General features: G+C 49.0%; 1 protein-coding gene across 1 annotated transcript in view; it reads right to left on the bottom strand.

Annotated features, from left to right (window-relative positions):
* LOC109877287 (vacuolar protein sorting-associated protein 13B) overlaps window positions 1–20,498 on the bottom strand; it is a gene marked incomplete at its 3' end in the record, with an annotated part of 71,550 nt that overhangs the window by 13,275 nt on the left and 37,777 nt on the right. Inside the window, exon 6 of the mRNA XM_031816102.1 lies at window positions 14,129–14,290. Within this exon, the coding sequence (XP_031671962.1) occupies window positions 14,129–14,290 (162 nt within the window). The remainder of the gene's footprint in view (window positions 1–14,128; window positions 14,291–20,498) is intronic.

Here is a 20,498-nt window from a genome sequence, read left to right as displayed (position 1 = left end):
CTAAGACAGAGAGAGAGGGAAGCCTGCAGGACAGGATGAGACAGACACTAAGACAAACAGAGAGAGAGGGAAGCCTACAGTACAGAGTGAGACAGACACTAAGACAGAGAGAGAGAGAGGGAAGCCTGCAGGACAGAATGAGACAGACACTAAGACAAACAGAGAGAGAGGGAAGCCTGCAGGACAGGATGAGACAGACACTAAGACAGAGAGAGAGGGAAGCCTGCAGGACAGGATGAGACAGACACTAAGACAAACAGAGAGAGAGGGACGCCTACAGTACAGAGTGAGACAGACACTAAGACAGAGAGAGAGAGAGGGAAGCCTGCATGACAGGATGAGACAGACACTAAGACAGAGAGAGAGGGAAGCCTGCAGTACAGGATGAGACAGACACTAAGACAGAGAGAGAGAGAGAGAGGGAAGCCTGACTCGGCTGGTAGAAGCTGGGTAGTACCAGAACAGTACTAACCCTGGACATTAGACTGGTTCTCTTCATGTTATAGACTCATAGCAGATAAACAACAAGAATCACGGGAACAGGGATATTTCTGTCTGAATTTAACAGTTTATAGACTGACTGGTCTCGTTGTGACTGACTGGTCTCGTTGTGACTGACTGGTCTCGTTGTGACTGACTGGTCTCGTTGTGACTGACTGGTCTCGTTGTGGACTGACTGGTCTCGTTGTTGTTGACACATTTCACAGTTTATAGACTGACTGGTCTTGTTGTTATTGACACATTTCACAGTTTATAAACTGACTGGTCTTGTTGTTGTTGACACATTTCACAAGTCAAAGACTTTCTTGAACGCCGAGTAACAAGAGATGCTAAACTTTCCTTCAGCATCGGGGGAAGAAACAACGTCAAGGAGGTACAACGTAGAGCTGAGAACGACTGTATAACAAGCAACATCTGCCTGTCGCTCACATTACAAAGCTCTTTAAAGGTTAAGACAACACCGTGGCCGGGAGACAGGATGAGGACATCGTCTATAACCCCCCCCTCCCTCCCTCCCCTCCACCCCGCCCTCACCACTGTCACCAGATGAAAATCAATACCTCTGGTGATCCCCGTGTCACAAATCATTAACACACCTACCAAGACTCTCTCGCGCCGGGTTTCCTGGTGTGTTTTTGGAGGTATTGGCGGCCACAGAGGATCAGTCTGTTTCCATGGGGATTAAAAACCCCAAGCACATAGCTGTGGCACAGCGTTTCAGACCGCTGTGAAGCAACACCACCACTCATTGCTGTAAATAACCCTGCAGAGAGTCAATTAACACAACCCCCGCTGGGCTGTGTGTACCGTCTACCACCCTGCTACGTCAGAGGGCCGTTCCCACTAATATATCACAACAACGTTTCCTGGAAAAACACACCGAGGGAATATAACTCCTAATGTAAAAAATGACAGATTCCTCACTTCCAGGCACGAGCCCACACAGCACCCCCCCCCACCACCCCCCCCCCTGGACAGGAAGAGGCAGAGGACCACTGTCATAACTAGTCTACTGTCCTCTCTCTTCTCCTGAGAGGACCACTGTCATCACTAGTCTACTGTCCTCTCTCTTCATCCTGAGAGGACCACTGTAATCACTAGTCTACTGTCCTCTCTCTTCTCCTGAGAGGACCACTGTCATCACTAGTCTACTGTCCTCTCTCTTCTCCTGAGAGGACCACTATAATCACTAGTCTACTGTCCTCTCTCTTCTCCTGAGAGGGCCACTGTAATCACTAGTCTACTGTCCTCTCTCTCCTCCTGAGAGGACCACTGTAATCACTAGTCTACTGTCCTCTCTCTTCTCCTGAGAGGACCACTATAATCACTAGTCTACTGTCCTCTCTCTTCTCCTGAGAGGGCCACTGTAATCACTAGTCTACTGTCCTCTCTCTCCTCCTGAGAGGACCACTGTAATCACTAGTCTCCTCTCCTCTCCTCTCCTCTCCTCTCCTCTCCTCTCCTCTCCTCTCCTCTCCTCTCCTCTCCTCTCCTCTCCTCTCCTCTCCTCTCCTCTCCTCAGTGAGAATGTGATCATCACTCCTGGACCCTCAGAGGAACAGGAGACCAAGCCTCAGTGCAGAGCAGTAAAGCAGCAGTGGCTGTCCCATTACTACTGTTCCTTCCTGTTCCTGTTGTCCTCAGACTGCAGGGGAACATGGAGCCCTCCTTCCTGTATTACTTCCTGTTGTCCTCAGACTGCAGGGGAACTTGGAACCCTCCTTCCTGTTGTCCTCAGACTGCAGGGGAACTTGGAGCCATCCTTCCTGTTGTCCTCAGACTGCAGGGGAACATGGAGCCCTCCTTCCTGTATTACTTCCTGTTGTCCTCAGACTGCAGGGGAACTTGGAGCCATCCTTCCTGTTGTCCTCAGACTGCAGGGGAACTTGGAGCCATCCTTCCTGTATTACTTCCTGTTGTCCTCAGACTGCAGGGGAACTTGGAGCCCTCCTTCCTGTATTACTTCCTGTTGTCCTCAGACTGCAGGGGAACTTGGAGCCATCCTTCCTGTTGTCCTCTGACTGCAGGGGAACTTGGAGCCATCCTTCCTGTATTACTTCCTGTTGTCCTCAGACTGCTGGGGAACTTGGAGCCATCCTTCCTGTATTACTTCCTGTTGTCCTCATCCATGCCAACTGACTGATGGGACCCTGCTTGTGTGTTGTTGTCCTGAGAGGATGTGTTCAGGAAGGAGAAACAGAAACAGAGCCCTGCCTGTCTGGTGGTGAAGGATCAGGGAGCTGCGACCGAGCTAATGAACACCAGGTTTACACTGAGACAACTGAGGACATGGACTACCCCTCTATCCCAGGAGGTATGTAGGGTAGTGAACCAGTCAGTCTCTATCCCAGGAGGTATGTAGGGTAGTGAACCCAGTCTCAGTCTCTATCCCAGGAGGTATGTAGGGTAGTGAACTCAGTCTCTATCCCAGGAGGTATGTAGGGTAGTGAACCCAGTCTCAGTCTCTATCCCAGGAGGTATGTAGGGTAGTGAACTCAGTCTCTATCCCAGGAGGTATGTAGGGTAGTGAACCCAGTCTCAGTCTCTATCCCAGGAGGTATGTAGGGTAGTGAACTCAGTCTCTATCCCAGGAGGTATGTGGGGTAGTGAACCCAGTCTCAGTCTCTACAAAACAAGACAACCCGACATCAACGGCCACATTTGCAAGTGTAATGCAGTGTTCTGGAGCGGGAGGAAGGGGATCCAGACAGGCCTCATTGAGGGGATGTGTTGTGGGTCCGCAGGAGAACAATAGAGACAGGACCAGCATTGTCCCATAGTTCTCCTGCGTTACCATGGCATTCCAGACAGAGAGCTTCCGAGCCAGAGGGCCGCAAGTGTCTGTGGACAACGGGAGCCAGCAAAAATACACACTGTCTGAGTGGTGGTGTATACACACACACACACACACACACACACACACACACACTGTCTGAGTGGTGGTGTATACACACACACACGCACACACACACACACACACTGTCTGAGTGGTGGTGTATACACACACACACGCACACGCACATGCACACACGCACGCACACACACCCACACACACACACACACACACACACACACACACACACACACACACACACACACACACACACACACACACACACACACACACAGTCTGAGTGGTGGGGAGACAAACCACAGTGGGATGTGAGTCAGGGCCCTCTGTAATGGCCGCCATGCAACACTAGGTGAAATGAAGAGAGACAGAGAGAGAGAGGCACCACTGTCCCCCCCCCCCTCCACAAGTCTGACTGGCTGTCACCCCCCCCCCCCCCCTCCCAGCTCCCCACCCTGACCACACGTCTGACTGGCTGTCACCCCCCCCTCCCAGCCCCCCACCCTGACCACACGTCTGACTGGCTGTCACCCCCCCCCCCCCTCCCAGCCCCCCACCCTGACCACACGTCTGATTGGCTGTCACCCCCCCCCCCCTACATAGCATTGTTGAGGCCAGCATTACTGCATTACAGCAGCCATATACCCATCTATCTGTTCTCTCTATGGTGGGGCCAGCATCTATCTGTTCTCTCTATGGTGGGGCCAGCATCTATCTGTTCTCTCTATGGTGGGGCCAGCATCTATCTGTTCTCTCTATGGTGGGGCCAGCATCTATCTGTTCTCTCTATGGTGGGGCCAGCATCTATCTGTTCTCTCTATGGTGGGGCCAGCATCTATCTGTTCTCTCTATGGTGGGGCCAGCATCTATCTGTTCTCTCTATGGTGGGGCCAGCATCTATCTGTTCTCTCTATGGTGGTGGGGCCAGCATCTATCTGTTCTCTCTATGGTGGTGGGGCCAGCATCTATCTGTTCTCTCTATGGTGGGGCCAGCATCTATCTGTTCTCTCTATGGTGGGGCCAGTATCTATCTGTTCTCTCTATGGTGGGGCCAGCATCTATCTGTTCTCTCTATGGTGGGGCCAGCATCTATCTGTTCTCTCTATGGTGGGGCCAGCATCTATCTGTTCTCTCTATGGTGGGGCCAGCATCTATCTGTTCTCTCTATGGTGGGGCCAGCATCTATCTGTTCTCTCTATGGTGGGGCCAGCATCTATCTGTTCTCTCTATGGTGGTGGGGCCAGCATCTATCTGTTCTCTCTATGGTGGTGGGGCCAGCATCTATCTGTTCTCTCTATGGTGGGGCCAGCATTACAGCAGCCATATACTCATCTATCTGTTCTCTCTATGGTGGGGCCAGCATCTATCTGTTCTCTCTATGGTGGGGCCAGCATCTATCTGTTCTCTCTATGGTGGGGCCAGCATCTATCTGTTCTCTCTATGGTGGGGCCAGCATCTATCTGTTCTCTCTATGGTGGGGCCAGCATCTATCTGTTCTCTCTATGGTGGGGCCAGCATCTATCTGTTCTCTCTATGGTGGGGCCAGCATCTATCTGTTCTCTCTATGGTGGGGCCAGCATCTATCTGTTCTCTCTATGGTGGGGCCAGCATTACAGCATTACAGCAGCCATATACCCATCTATCTGTTCTCTCTATGGCCCCACAGGTGCAGAAGTCCTTTGGCTAGAACCCTGTTCACTTTCCCTGTCACATCACACATGCCTACCAACACGCACACACACACACACACACACACACACACACACACACACACACACACACACACACACACACACACACACACACACACACACACACACAGCGTCCTTGCCTGCCTCTAACCTTCCAGGGATGAAGTGCGTAATGAACGGCGCTGGCTCGCTGTGCAGGTGTTGAGGTATTTATAGTGTAGTGGTGTTGCAGTTACTCTGCCAACGAAACAAGTGTGTTAACAGAATTATAACGGGTTTTAAAAACCCCAAGGCTAAAAATAATGGAGATTTTCAGTTATTTGTTGTGTTTATGAGGTAACAGACAGACGTGTCGTCCTGCTACTGACCAGACAGGATGTGAGACGACCCAGAGAATCAGGTCAGACACTAAACCCACTGGGTCACATCTCAGCGCTTACAGCCAACACCTTGAAACCAGCCAGGACGTGAGACGAACCAGAGAATCAGGTCAGACACTAAACCCACTGGGTCACATCTCAGCGCTTACAGCCAACACCTTGAAACCAGCCAGGATGTGAGACGACCCAGAGAATCAGGTCAGACTGGAATTACCAGGATACAGTACTATAAACACTATACAACAGGAGGAATTACCAGGATACAGTACTATAAACACTATACAGCAGGAGGAATTACCAGGATATATAAACACTATACAGCAGGAGGAATTACCAGGATATATAAACACTATACAGCAGGAGGAATTACCAGGATATAGTACTATAAACACTATACAGCAGGAGGAATTACCAGGATATATAAACACTATACAGCAGGAGGAATTACCAGGATATAGTACTATAAACACTATACAGCAGGAGGAATTACCAGGATATAGTACTATAAACACTATACAGCAGGAGGAATTACCAGGATATAGTACTATAAACACTATACAGCAGGAGGAATTACCAGGATATAGTACTATAAACACTATACAACAGGAGGAATTACCAGGATATATAAACACTATACAGCAGGAGGAATTACCAGGATATATAAACACTATACAGCAGGAGGAATTACCAGGATATAGTACTATAAACACACTATACAGCAGGAGGAATTACCAGGATACAGTACTATAAACACACTATACAGCAGGAGGAATTACCAGGATATAGTACTATAAACACACTATACAGCAGGAGGAAGTACCAGGATATATAAACACTATACAGCAGGAGGAATTACCAGGATATAGTACTATAAACACTATACCGCAGTAGGAATTACCAGGATATATAAACACTATACAGCAGGAGGAATTACCAGGATATAGTACTATAAACACTATACAACAGGAGGAATTACCAGGATATAGTACTATAAACACTATAGAGCAGGAGGAATTACCAGGATATAGTACTATAAACACTATACAACAGGAGGAATTACCAGGATATAGTACTATAAACACTATACAGCAGGAGGAATTACCAGGATATAGTACAATAAACACTATACAACAGGAGGAATTACCATGATATAGTACTATAAACACTATACAGCAGGAGGAATTACCAGGATATAGTACTATAAACACTATAGAGCAGGAGGAATTACCAGGATATAGTACTATAAACACTATACAGCAGGAGGAATTACCAGGATATAGTGCTATAAACACTATACAGCAGGAGGAATTACCAGGATACAGTACTATAAACACTATACAGCAGGAGGAATTACCAGGATATAGTACTATAAACACTATACAGCAGGAGGAATTACCAGGATATAGGTGCTATAAACACTATAGAGCAGGAGGAATTACCAGGATACAGTACTATAAACACACTATACAGCAGGAGGAATTACTAGGATATAGTACTATAAACACTATAGAGCAGGAGGAATTACCAGGATATAGTACTATAAACACTATACAGCAGGAGGAATTACCAGGATATATAAACACTATACAGCAGGAGGAATTGCCAGGATATATAAACACTATACAGCAGGAGGAATTACCAGGATACAGTACTATAAACACACTATACAGCAGGAGGAATTACCAGGATACAGTACTATAAACACACTATACAGCAGGAGGAATTACCAGGATATAGTACTATAAACACTATACAGCAGGAGGAATTACCAGGATATATAAACACTATACAGCAGGAGGAATTACCAGGATATAGTACTATAAACACTATACAGCAGGAGGAATTACCACTAGAGTGAGGAGAAACCAGGGGAAACCAGGGGAATAGAGGAGGAGAAACCAGGGGAATAGAGGAGGAGAAACCAGGAGAATAGAGGAGGAGAAACCAGGAGAATAGAGGAGGAGAAACCAGGAGAAACCAGGGGAATAGAGGAGGAGAAACCAGGAGAAACCAGGGGAATAGAGGAGAGGACTATTGTTTTGTTGTTTGTATCGCACATATTTTCCAGGCGTGACTGCTATGTGTGTCGGGGAATAGCATCGTGATGTAGGAGTGTGTGTGTAGCAGAGTGTTATGTGATGTAGGAGTGTGTGTGTGTCGGCAGTAGGAGTGTGTGTGTAGTAGAGTGTTATGTGATGGAGGAGTGTGTGTGTAGCAGAGTGTTATGTGATGTAGGAGTGTGTGTGTGTCGGCAGTAGGAGTGTTTGTGTAGTAGAGTGTTATGTGATGGAGGAGTGTGTGTGTAGCAGGACTGTTATGTGATGTAGGAGTGTGTGTGTGTCGGCAGTAGGAGTGTGTGTGTAGTAGAGTGTTATGTGATGGAGGAGTGTGTGTGTAGCAGGAGTGTGTGTGTGTGTAGTAGAGTGTTATGTGATGTAGGAGTGTGTGTGTAGTAGAGTGTTATGTGATGGAGCAGTGTGTGTGTAGTAGAGTGTTATGTGATGAGGAGTGTGTGTGTAGTAGTAGGAGTGTGTGTGTAGTAGAGTGTTATGTGATGTAGGAGTGTGTGTGTGTCGGCAGTAGGAGTGTGTGTGTAGTAGAGTGTTATGTGATGAGGAGTGTGTGTGTAGTAGAGTGTTATGTGATGAGGAGTGTGTGTGTAGCAGGACTGTTATGTGATGTAGGAGTGTGTGTGTGTCGGCAGTAGGAGTGTGTGTGTAGTAGAGTGTTATGTGATGTAGGAGTGTGTGTGTAGTAGAGTGTTATGTGATGAGGAGTGTGTGTGTAGTAGAGTGTTATGTGATGTAGGAGTGTGTGTGTAGCAGAGTGTTATGTGATGTAGGAGTGTGTGTGTGTCGGCAGTAGGAGTGTGTGTGTAGTAGAGTGTTATGTGATGGAGGAGTGTGTGTGTAGCAGGACTGTTATGTGATGTAGGAGTGTGTGTGTAGCAGGACTGTTATGTGATGTAGGAGTGTGTGTGTGTCGGCAGTAGGAGTGTGTGTGTAGTAGAGTGTTATGTGATGTAGGAGTGTGTGTGTAGCAGGACTGTTATGTGATGTAGGAGTGTGTGTGTGTCGGCAGTAGGAGTGTGTGTGTAGTAGGACTGTTATGTGATGTAGGAGTGTGTGTGTGTAGCAGGAGTGTGTGTGTGTGTGTGTAGTAGAGTGTTATGTGATGTAGGAGTGTGTGTGTGTAGCAGGAGTGTGTGTGTGTGTGTGTAGTAGAGTGTTATGTGATGTAGGAGTGTGTGTGTAGTAGAGTGTTATGTGATGTAGGAGTGTGTGTGTGTCGGCAGTAGGAGTGTGTGTGTGTGTGTGTGTGTGTAGTAGAGTGTTATGTGATGTAGGAGTGTGTGTGTGTAGCAGGAGTGTGTGTGTGTGTGTGTAGTAGAGTGTTATGTGATGTAGGAGTGTGTGTGTAGTAGAGTGTTATGTGATGAGGAGTGTGTGTGTAGTAGAGTGTTATGTGATGTAGGAGTGTGTGTGTGTGTGTCGGCAGTAGGAGTGTGTGTAGTAGTAGGAGTGCGTGTGTAGTAGAGTGTTATGTGATGAGGAGTGTGTGTGTAGTAGAGTGTTATGTGATGAGGAGTGTGTGTGTAGTAGAGTGTTATGTGATGTAGGAGTGTGTGTGTAGCAGGGGGGGGGACTGATCTACTGGGTTACTACAGCTGATGGAGGGGGGGGGACTGATCTACTGGGTTACTACAGCTGATGGAGGGGGGGGACTGATCTACTGGGTTACTACAGCTGATGGAGGGGGGGGGACTGATCTACTGGGTTACTACAGCTGATGGAGGGGGGGGGGGACTGATCTACTGGGTTACTACAGCTGATGGGGGGGGGGGGGGGACTGATCTACTGGGTTACTACAGCTGATGGAGGAGGGGGGGGGACTGATCTACTGGGTTACTACAGCTGATGGATGGGCCACACTCCCTGGGGGGGGGGGGGTGTAAGTGTGTCTGTGGTTGTGTATTTGTGTGTGTGTGTGTGTTTAAGTGTGTGTGTGTTTAAGTGTGTGTCTGTGAGTGTGTGTGTGTGTTTGTGTAAGTGTGCTTGTGTAAGTGTGTGTGTGTGTGTTTAAGTGTGTGTGTGTGTTTGAGTGTTTAAGTGTGTGTAAGTGTGTGTGTGTGTTTAAGTGTGTGTGTAAGTGTGTGTGTGTGTTCCAAGCTGAAATCCTATTCCTAGTTGATTAGGATCTGAAAGAGAGGACTGTGGCAGGACAGCAACAAGAACTGGGCTGATATTCATTACCTCCTGATTCTACACACTCTGTTCTCATTACCTGGAGTATGAGGTCACTACAGAACACACACACACACACAACACACACAACACACACACAACACACACTGCCGCCCTATATCTATCTAATCCTCTCAGAGGTAATGATTACCATGACAGTATAGATATCTGATCCTCTCAGAGGTAATGATTACCATGACAGTATAGATATCTGATCCTCTCAGAGGTAATGATTACCATGACAGTATAGATATCTAATCCTCTCAGAGGTAATGATTACCATGACAGTATAGATATCTAATCCTCTCAGAGGTAATGATTACCATGACAGTATAGATATCTAATCCTCTCAGAGGTAATGATTACCATGACAGTATAGATATCTAATCCTCTCAGAGGTAATGATTACCATGACAGTATAGATATCTAAACCTCTCAGAGGTAATGATTACCATGACAGTATAGATATCTAATCCTCTCAGAGGTAATGATTACCATGACAGTATAGATATCTAATCCTCTCAGAGGTAATGATTACCATGACAGTATAGATATCTAATCCTCTCTCCTATCAGAGGTAATGATTACCATGACAGTATAGATATCTAATCCTCTCTCCTATCAGAGGTGTATTCTCAGTTGATGTTTATTTAGTCTGAACCAGTAGTTCTGGAGTCGACATGGCCGTGTTTTAACTTCCTCTTCTGTCGTTTAACAAGCCGGTTTCCTGGCGAAGCCTCACGCTCATCTTGTCTATCTAGTATCCCAAATCACCATCGCCCTGGAGAACCAGCCTCGTTAAAGACTCCAACCCAGGAAGGAATGTTTCCAAAACATGACAGAACCCCAATCAGAACTGCATATCTGAACGGTGACGTCAGGTGATTCCCAGATTCAGAACATGTCAACAACGCGCCAGCAGGGTGTGTGTGGGTCGGTGTGTGTGTGTGGGTCGGTGTGTGTGTGTGGGTCGGTGTGGGTGTGTGTGGGTCGGTGTGTGTGTGTGTGTGTGTGTGGGTGTGTGTGGGTCGGTGTGTGTGTGGGTGTGTGTGTCGGTGTGTGTGGGTCGGTGGGTGTGTGGGTCGGTGTTTGTGTGTGTGGGTCGGTGTGTGTGTGTGTGTGTGTGTGTGTGTGTGGGTGAGGTAAGAGCACAGATTAAGTGTGATTGATGGTTAATAATGACTTCCTGACTCACTGTAGTAATTATGGCCTTTTCTCAGAAAGCACTTTCTCACACTGCTCAGGACAACACTGCCAGCGCTCACAGAACATGTGTATGTGTATGTTTGAGAACATGTGTTCCCAAACTGATTTCAGATCACCATGTAGCCCACCCGTCAGCTCAACCCCCGAAAACCACCAAGGGTTAAACATAATCAATCTTCTTTAACCATACTGTCAGGGTATGAGAGGTAAGAGGCAGGGCCTGGATAGCAGGCTGAGAGAGAGAGAGAGAGAGAGGGAGACACACACAGACAGACAGAGAAAGAGAGAGAGAGAGAGAGAGAGAGAGCGAGAGAGAGAGAGACACACAGACAGAAGGAGAGAGAGAGAGAGAGAGAGAGAGAGAGAGAGAGAGAGAGAGAGAGAGAGAGAGAAAGAGAGAGAGAACGAGAGAGAGAGAACGAGAGAGAGAGAGACACACAGACAGAAGGAGAGAGAGAGGGAGACACAGACAGAAGGAGAGAGAGAGAGACACACACACAGACAGACAGTGAGAGAGAGAGAGACACAGGGAGAGAGAGATAGATAGAGATGTACTAAACCACACAAAAACAACACTAGATACTATGGAACACAAAGCTTTTACTATCTGATCCTGGAATATACAAGGTCTGATGTCATCTACCTTTGATGTCTTCTGACCCCCTCTACTAAACCTAGAGGGACAGGTGTTTACAGAACAGACCCTCTACTAAACCTAGAGAGACAGGTGTTTATAGAACAGACCCTCTACTAAACAGAGAGAGAGACAGGTGTTTATAGAACAGACCCTCTACTAGACAGAGAGAGACAGGTGTTTATAGAACAGACCCTCGACTAAACAGAGAGAGAGACAGGTGTTTATAGAACAGACCCTCTACTAGACAGAGAGAGACTCAGGGGAACAGAACAGACCCTCTACTAGACAGAGAGAGAGACAGGAAGAGACTCAGGGGTACAGAACAGACCCTCTACTAAACAGAGAGAGAGACAGGGGAACAGAACAGACCCTCTACTAGACAGAGAGAGACTCAGGGGTACAGAACAGACCCTCTACTAGACAGAGAGAGACAGGAAGAGACTCAGGGGTACAGAACAGACCCTCTACTAGACAGAGAGAGACAGGAAGAGACTCAGGGGAACAGAACAGACCCTCTACTAGACAGAGAGACAGGTGTTTATAGAACAGACCCTCTACTAGACAGAGAGAGAGACAGGAAGAGACTCAGGGGTACAGAACAGACCCTCTACTAGACAGAGAGAGACTCAGGGGAACAGAACAGACCCTCTACTAGACAGTGAGAGACTCAGGGGTACAGAACAGACCCTCTACTAGACAGAGAGAGACAGGAAGAGACTCAGGGGTACAGAACAGACCCTCTACTAGACAGAGAGAGAGACAGGTGTTTATAGAACAGACCCTCTACTAGACAGAGAGAGACAGGTGTTTATAGAACAGACCCTCGACTAAACAGAGAGAGAGACAGGTGTTTATAGAACAGACCCTCTACTAGACAGAGAGAGACAGGTGTTTATAGAACAGACCCTCGACTAAACAGAGAGAGAGACAGGTGTTTATAGAACAGACCCTCTACTAGACAGAGAGAGACAGGTGTTTATAGAACAGACCCTCGACTAAACAGAGAGAGCGACAGGTGTTTATAGAACAGACCCTCTACTAGACAGAGAGAGACTCAGGGGAACAGAACAGACCCTCTACTAGACAGAGAGACAGGTGTTTATAGAACAGACCCTCTACTAGACAGAGAGAGAGACAGGAAGAGACTCAGGGGTACAGAACAGACCCTCTACTAAACAGAGAGAGACAGGAAGAGACTCAGGGGTACAGAACAGACCCTCTACTAGACAGAGAGAGACTCAGGGGAACAGAACAGACCCTCTACTAGACAGAGAGAGACTCAGGGGTACAGAACAGACCCTCTACTAGACAGAGAGAGACAGGAAGAGACTCAGGGGTACAAAACAGACCCTCTACTAGACAGAGAGAGACAGGAAGAGACTCAGGGGTACAGAACAGACCCTCTACTAGACAGAGAGAGACAGGAAGAGACTCAGGGGTACAGAACAGACCCTCTACTAGACAGAGAGAGACAGGAAGAGACTCAGGGGTACAGAACAGACCCTCTACTAGACAGAGAGAGACAGGAAGAGACTCAGGGGCCTTGCTACTAACAGGTGTCTGTATGTAGCCTTGCTACTAACAGGTGTCTGTATAGAGCCTTGCTACTAACAGGTGTCTGTATAGAGCCTTGCTACTAACAGGTGTCTGTATAGAGCCTCGCTACAAGTCACCACAGGTTCACACACACACACACACACACCACACACACACACACACACACACACACACGCAGGCCAGCTCACACACACACCTTTTTTCCACACAATTGGTTAGAGCCTGTCAGTAAGCATTTCACCTGTTGTATTCGGTGACAAACAGACTGATTTAGTAGAGAGGTGAAAAGGCCTTTTAATCACAATCACCATTAGAGCCATCTGTTTCCCAACCTCCCTCCTCCCAGCCTGTGTGTGTGTGTGTGTGTGTGTGTGTGTGTGTGTGTGTTAGCGAGTGTGTGTGTGTTAGCGAGTGTGTGTGTTAGCGAGTGTGTGTGTGTACCTGTGGTGACTTGTGGCTCCTCCAGCTGTACTGGTGGCTGTGTAAGGAGGGTGTGTGTGTGTGTGTGTGTGTGTGTGTGTGTGTGTGTGTGTGTGTGTGTGTGTGTGTGTGTGTGTGTGTGTGTGTGTGTGTGTGTGTGTGATTGTACCTGTGGTGACTTGTGGCTCCTCCAGCTGTACTGGTGGCTGTGTAAGGAGGGTGTGTGTGTGTGTGTGTGTGTGTGTACCTGTGGTGACTTGTGGCTCCTCCAGCTGTACTGGTGGCTGTGTGAGGAGGGTGCGTGTGTGTGTGTGTGTGTGTGTGTGTGTGTGTGTGTGTGTGTGTGTGTGTGTGTGCGTGTGTGTGTGTACCTGTGGTGACTTGTGGCTCCTCCAGCTGTACTGGTGGCTGTGTGAGGAGGGTGTGTGTGTGTGTGTGTGTGTGTGTGTGTGTGTGTGGTGTGTGTGTGTGTGTGTGTGTGTGTACCTGTGGTGACTTGTGGCTCCTCCAGCTGTACTGGTGGCTGTGTAAGGAGGGTGTGTGTGTGTGTGTGTGTGTGTGTGTGGTGTGTGTGTGTGTGTGTGTGTGTGTGTGTGTGTGTGTGTGTGTGTGTGTGTGTGTGTGTGTGTGCGTGTGTGTACCTGTGGTGACTTGTGGCTCCTCCAGCTGTACTGGTGGCTGTGTAAGGAGGGCAGCAGGACGTTCTCATCGGTGTCCACCTGGCCAAACCTCAGGGTCTCCTGGGTGTCGTTACAGAGCACATGGTGACTGATCAACAACTCCTCTGCACCTTCATCCCCGTTCTAGAGAGAGGGAGGGAGGGAGGGAGGGAGGGAGAGAGAGAGAGAGAGAGAGAGAGAGGGAGGGAAGGAAGGAAGGAAGGACGGAAGGAAGGAAGTAAGTAATGAAGGAAGGAAGGAAGGAAGGAGAGAGGGAGGGAGACAGAGAGGGAGACAGAGAGGGAGAGAGAGAGGGAGGGAGGGAGGGAGGGAGGGAGGGAGGGGAGGGAGGAGGGAGAGAGAGAGAGAGAGAGAGAGAGAGAGAGAGAGAGAGAGAGAGAGAGAGAGAGAGAGAGAGAGAGAGAGAGGGAGGGAAGGAAGGAAGGACGGAAGGAAGGAAGGAAGTAATGAAGGAAGGAAGGAAGGAAGGAAGGAGAGAGGGAGGGAGACAGAGAGGGAGACAGAGAGGGAGAGAGAGAGGGAGGGAGGGAGGAGGGAGGGAGGGAGGGAGGGAGGGAGGGAGGGAGAGAGAGAGAGAGAGAGAGAGAGAGAGGAGAGAGAGAGAGAGAGGGAGGGAAGGAAGGAAGGACGGCCGGAAGGAAGGAAGGAAGGAAGGAAGGAGAGAGGGAGGGAGACAGAGAGGGACAGAGAGGGAGGGAGGGAGGGAGACAGAGGGAGGGAGACAGAGGGAGATAGAGAGAGAGAGAGAGAGAGAGAGAGAGAGGGAGGGAGCGAGGGAGGGAAGGGGAGAGGGAGGGAGGGATAGAGAGAGAGAGAGAGGGGGGGGGGGGGGGAAGAGGAAGAGCAAAAAGAGAGAGAGTCATGCGGAGACAAACATGTTCAGCACTGTGTGTACACGGGGCTCCCCTCGTATATCAATGAACTGTAGGTCTTGTGGTCGGCCGTCACATCCTGGCTTGTGGGAGAGGTGACATCACATCTGGAAAGACCACAGCCTCCTGACCACAGCCTCTGTTGGGGGTGCTAACCATGTCAAGGCCTGACCCAGTTCCAGGTCTTAATTGTTTTTAATTTGTCTTAATTGTTTTTAATTGGTCTTAATTGGTCTTAATTGGTCTGACTTGGCCACGGATCACTTCAGGGCTGAACCAGTTCCAGTTTTCAGATCCACTTAACTAGTTTATCTTTATTTTATCAAAATATTTCTTACGTATCCTAGGAGCCATGTCGTATAAGGTGTTAGGTCAGAGGTCAGGTTGGGTTTAAAGGTAGACTCAGTGAGATGAGTGGGAGGCTAGGAGCCATGTCGTATGAGGTGTTAGGTCAGAGGTCAGGTTGGGTTTAAAGGTAGACTCAGTGAGATGAGTGGGAGGCTAGGAGCCATGTCGTATAAGGTGTTAGGTCAGAGGTCAGGTTGGGTTTAAAGGTAGACTCAGTGAGATGAGTGGGAGGCTAGGAGCCATGTCGTATGAGGTGTTGGGTCAGAGGTCAGGTTGGGTTCAAAGGTAGACTCAGTGAGATGAGTGGGAGGCGAGGAGCCATGTCGTATAAGGTGTTGGGTCAGAGGTCAGGTCGGGTTTAAATACAGGCACCAGGGTAAACAGTAGTAGTGAGGTCAGAGGTCAGGTCGGGTTTAAATACAGGCACCATGTAAACAGTAGTGGGTCCGTTTCCCCAACAACCAGGAGCGTTGAACCAAGGATAAACTTCTCAGCGTGAAGCACACCCATTCACATGCCCAGTTACTATGGTGACGGTGTAGGAGCATGCTCAGTTACTATGGTGACGGTGTAGGAACATGCCCAGATACTATGGTGACGGTGTAGGAACATGCCCAGTTACAATGGTGACGGTGTAGGAACATGCCCAGATACTATGGTGACGGTGTAGGAACATGCCCAGATACTATGGTGACGGTGTAGGAGCATGCCCAGTTACTATGGTGACGGTTGTAGGAACATGCCCAGATACTATGGTGATGGTGTAGGAACATAGCATGTCCAGATACTATGGTGACGGTGTAGGAACATGCCCAGATACTATGGTGATGGTGTAGGAACATAGCATGTCCAGATACTATGGTGACGGTGTAGGAACATGCCCAGATACTATGGTGATGGTGTAGGAACATAGCATGTCCAGATACTATGGTGACGGTGTAGGAACATGCCCAGATACTATGGTGACGTGTAGGAACATAGCATGTCCAGATACTATGGTGACGGTGTAGGAACATAGCATGTCCAGATACTATGGTGACGGTGTAGGAACATGCCCAGATACTATGGTGACGTGTAGGAACATAGCATGTCCAGATACTATGGTGACGGTGTAGGAACATGCCCAGATACTATGGTGACGGTGTAGGAACATGCCCAGATACTATGGTGACGGTGTAGGAACATAGCATGTCCAGATACTATGGTGACGGTGTAGGAACATGCCCAGATACTATGGTGACGGTGTAGGAACATGCCCAGATACTATGGTGACGGTTGTAGGAACATAGCATGTCCAGATACTATGGTGACAGTGTAGGAACATGTCCAGATACTATGGTGACGGTGTAGGAACATAGCATGTCCAGATACTATGGTGACGGTGTAGGAACATAGCATGTCCAGATACTATGGTGACGGTGTAGGAACATGCCCAGATACTATGGTGACGGTGTAGGAACATGCCCAGTTACTATGGTGACGGTGTAGGAACATAGCATGTTCAGATACTATGGTGACGGTGTAGGAACATAGCATGTCCAGATACTATGGTGACGGTGTAGGAACATAGCATGTCCAGATACTATGGTGACGGTGTAGGAACATAGCATGTCCAGATACTATGGTGACGGTGTAGGAACATAGCATGTCCAGATACTATGGTGACGGTGTAGGAACATAGCATGTCCAGATACTATGGTGACGGTGTAGGAACATAGCATGTCCAGATACTATGGTGACGGTGTAGGAACATAGCATGTCCAGATACTATGGTGACGGTGTAGGAACATGCCCAGATACTACTACAATATACACACTACACTATACCATGTATCTGAGTCTCTCTCTGACTGACTACAATATACACACAACCCTATACCATGTATCTGAGTCTGTATCCGGGGGACCGATGGATGTTGAACAAGGCAGGCCCACCGTACCTCTGATTCGAAAGGGGTTAAATGTGGACGACCCCATTTCGGTTGCATTCCGTTGTGCAACTGAGTTAGGTACTCAATTTCCCATTCCTCTTTTAATTGAAAACACTGGGTTTTCCATCCAACCCCCCCCCCCCCCACCACCCCACCCAACGTCAGAGAGCTTCTAATGAACCAGTCCACCCCCCCCTCCACCACCCCACCCAACGTCAGAGAGCTTCTAATGAACCAGTCCACCCCCCCTCCACCACCCCACCCAACGTCAGAGAGCTTCTAATGAACCAGTCCACCCACCCCTCCACCACCCCCAACATCAGAGAGCTACTAATGAACTAGTCCACCCCCCCCTCCACCACCCCCCAACATCAGAGAGCTACTAATGAACTAGTCCACCCCCCCAACATCAGAGAGCTTCTAATGAACCAGTCCACCCCCCCCCCTCCACCACCCCCAACATCAGAGAGCTTCTAATGAACCAGTCCACCCCCCCTCCACCACCCCCAACATCAGAGAGCTTCTAATGAACCAGTCCACCCCCCCTCCACCACCCCCAACATCAGAGAGCTTCTAATGAACCAGTCCACCCCCCCCTCCACCACCCCCAACATCAGAGAGCTTCTAATGAACCAGTCCACCCCCCCCCTCCACCACCCCCAACATCAGAGAGTTTCTAATGAACCAGTCCACCCCCCCCTCCACCACCCCCCAACATCAGAGAGCTTCTAATGAACCAGTCCACCCCCCCCTCCACCACCCCAACATCAGAGAGCTTCTAATGAACCAGTCCACCCCCCCTCCACCACCCCCAACATCAGAGAGCTTCTAATGAACCAGTCCACCCCCCCCTCCACCACCCCCAACATCAGAGAGCTTCTAATGAACCAGTCCACCCCCCCCTCCACCACCCCCAACATCAGAGAGCTTCTAATGAACCAGTCCACCCCCCCCTACATCAGAGAGCTTCTAATGAACCAGTCCACCCCCCCTCCACCACCCCCAACATCAGAGAGCTTCTAATGAACCAGTCCACCCCCCCCTCCACCACCCCCAACATCAGAGAGCTTCTAATGAACCAGTCCACCCCCCCCTCCACCACCCCCAACATCAGAGAGCTTCTAATGAACCAGTCCACCCCCCCTCCACCACCCCCAACATCAGAGAGCTTCTAATGAACCAGTCCACCCCCCCCTCCACCACCCCCAACATCAGAGAGCTTCTAATGAACCAGTCCACCCCCCCCCTCTCCACCACACCCAACATCAGAGAGCTTCTAATGAACCAGTCCACCCCCCCCTCCACCACCCCCAACATCAGAGAGCTTCTAATGAACCAGTCCACCCCCCCTCCACCACCCCCAACATCAGAGAGCTTCTAATGAACCTGTCCACCCCCCCCAACATCAGAGAGTTTCTAATGAACCAGTCCACCCCCCCCTCCACCACCCCCAACATCAGAGAGCTTCTAATGAACCAGTCCACCCCCCCCTCCACCACCCCCAACATCAGAGAGCTTCTAATGAACCAGTCCACCCCCCCCCCTCCACCACACCCAACATCAGAGAGCTTCTAATGAACCAGTCCACCCCCCCTCCACCACACCCAACATCAGAGAGCTTCTAATGAACCAGTCCACCCCCCCCAACATCAGAGAGCTTCTAATGAACCAGTCCACCCCCCCCTCCACCACCCCCAACATCAGAGAGCTTCTCATGAACCAGTCCAACCTCAACACAACAGACCCCAACGTCAGAGAGCTTCTCATGAACCAGTCCAACCTCAACACAGCAGACCCCAACGTCAGAGAGCTTCTCATGAACCAATCCAACCTCAACACAACAGACCCCAACGTCAGAGAGCTTCTCATTAAAACAATCCAACCTCAACACAGCAGACCCCAACGTCAGAGAGCTTCTCATGAACCTGTCCAACCTCAACACAGCAGACCCCAACGTCAGAGAGCTTCTCATAAACCAATCCAACCTCAACACAGCAGACCCCAACGTCAGAGAGCTTCTCATGAACCAGTCCAACCTCAACACAGCAGACCCCAACGTCAGAGAGCTTCTCATGAACCAATCCAACCTCAACACAACAGACCCCAACGTCAGAGAGCTTCTCATAAACCAATCCAACCTCAACACAGCAGACCCCAACGTCAGAGAGCTTCTCATGAACCTGTCCAACCTCAACACAGCAGACCCCAACGTCAGAGAGCTTCTCATAAACCAATCCAACCTCAACACAGCAGACCCCAACGTCAGAGAGCTTCTCATGAACCAATCCAACCTCAACACAACAGACCCCCAACGTCAGAGAGCTTCTCATGAACCAATCCAACCTTAACACAACAGACCCCCAACATCAGAGAGCTTCTCATGAACCAATTCAACCTCAACACAACAGACCCCAACGTCACATTGAGACAGAGTGACCCCAGAGTGACGCAGGGTGACTGTTAAAGGAGGCCAGCAGTAAAGAAAAAGCTCAGAGTTTAACAGCCAAAAACACTGTTCTGCTGTTGCTATTGGAAACCGATGGGAAAGTTTTTACCTCATTAAACCTGGTGGACGAGAGACGTTTTTATTCCATTCGGACAGGACAGCTGCTGGCACGAGTTCAAATCCATGCCCTCTTTATAGAGGAACGCCATCTGAGGCTGACCTTTCAACTTCGACGCGCTGATATCTAAACTGCCAGACATCTTTAAGATCGCCGTGCTAAGCCTTTCTTTAAAGATCGGTATCGGTTAACAGAGACTCTTCATTAGGCTACACGATACAGCCATCTTCATCCTCTTATCGTCCTCTTCTCTCTCTCTCTCTATAAAAAAAACGGCTTTATGTGGACAAATATTACCTCCTGAGATATGTTGATAGTCAATAAAACCCTGCTTGTTATAAACTGGGGTTTTTAAAAGTGACATCTCTCCCAGTCAGCCCCGATGTCCCAGCAGACACCAGAATATCCAGTTCTATAATCCGACCACATATTACATTACTCCTCCTGCTCCCTGTACACACATTAGTCCTGGTTACGTAGGCATATATGGGCCTCTCTATGTCACACAGATCTACGCTAGACGTGACAAACTGGAGACGGTATTACAGACGGGAGAGAAACTTCTAATCACGTGGAATTGGATCCTTGCCACGCAGAAGTTGGTGGTAAGACAATT

The sequence above is a fragment of the Oncorhynchus kisutch genome, unplaced genomic scaffold (genome assembly GCF_002021735.2).
Source record: "Oncorhynchus kisutch isolate 150728-3 unplaced genomic scaffold, Okis_V2 scaffold742, whole genome shotgun sequence".
Classification (NCBI taxonomy): Eukaryota; Metazoa; Chordata; class Actinopteri; order Salmoniformes; family Salmonidae; genus Oncorhynchus; species Oncorhynchus kisutch.
The sequence above is the reverse complement of the archived record's forward strand: the minus strand, read 5'-3'. Positions and strand labels throughout refer to the sequence as shown.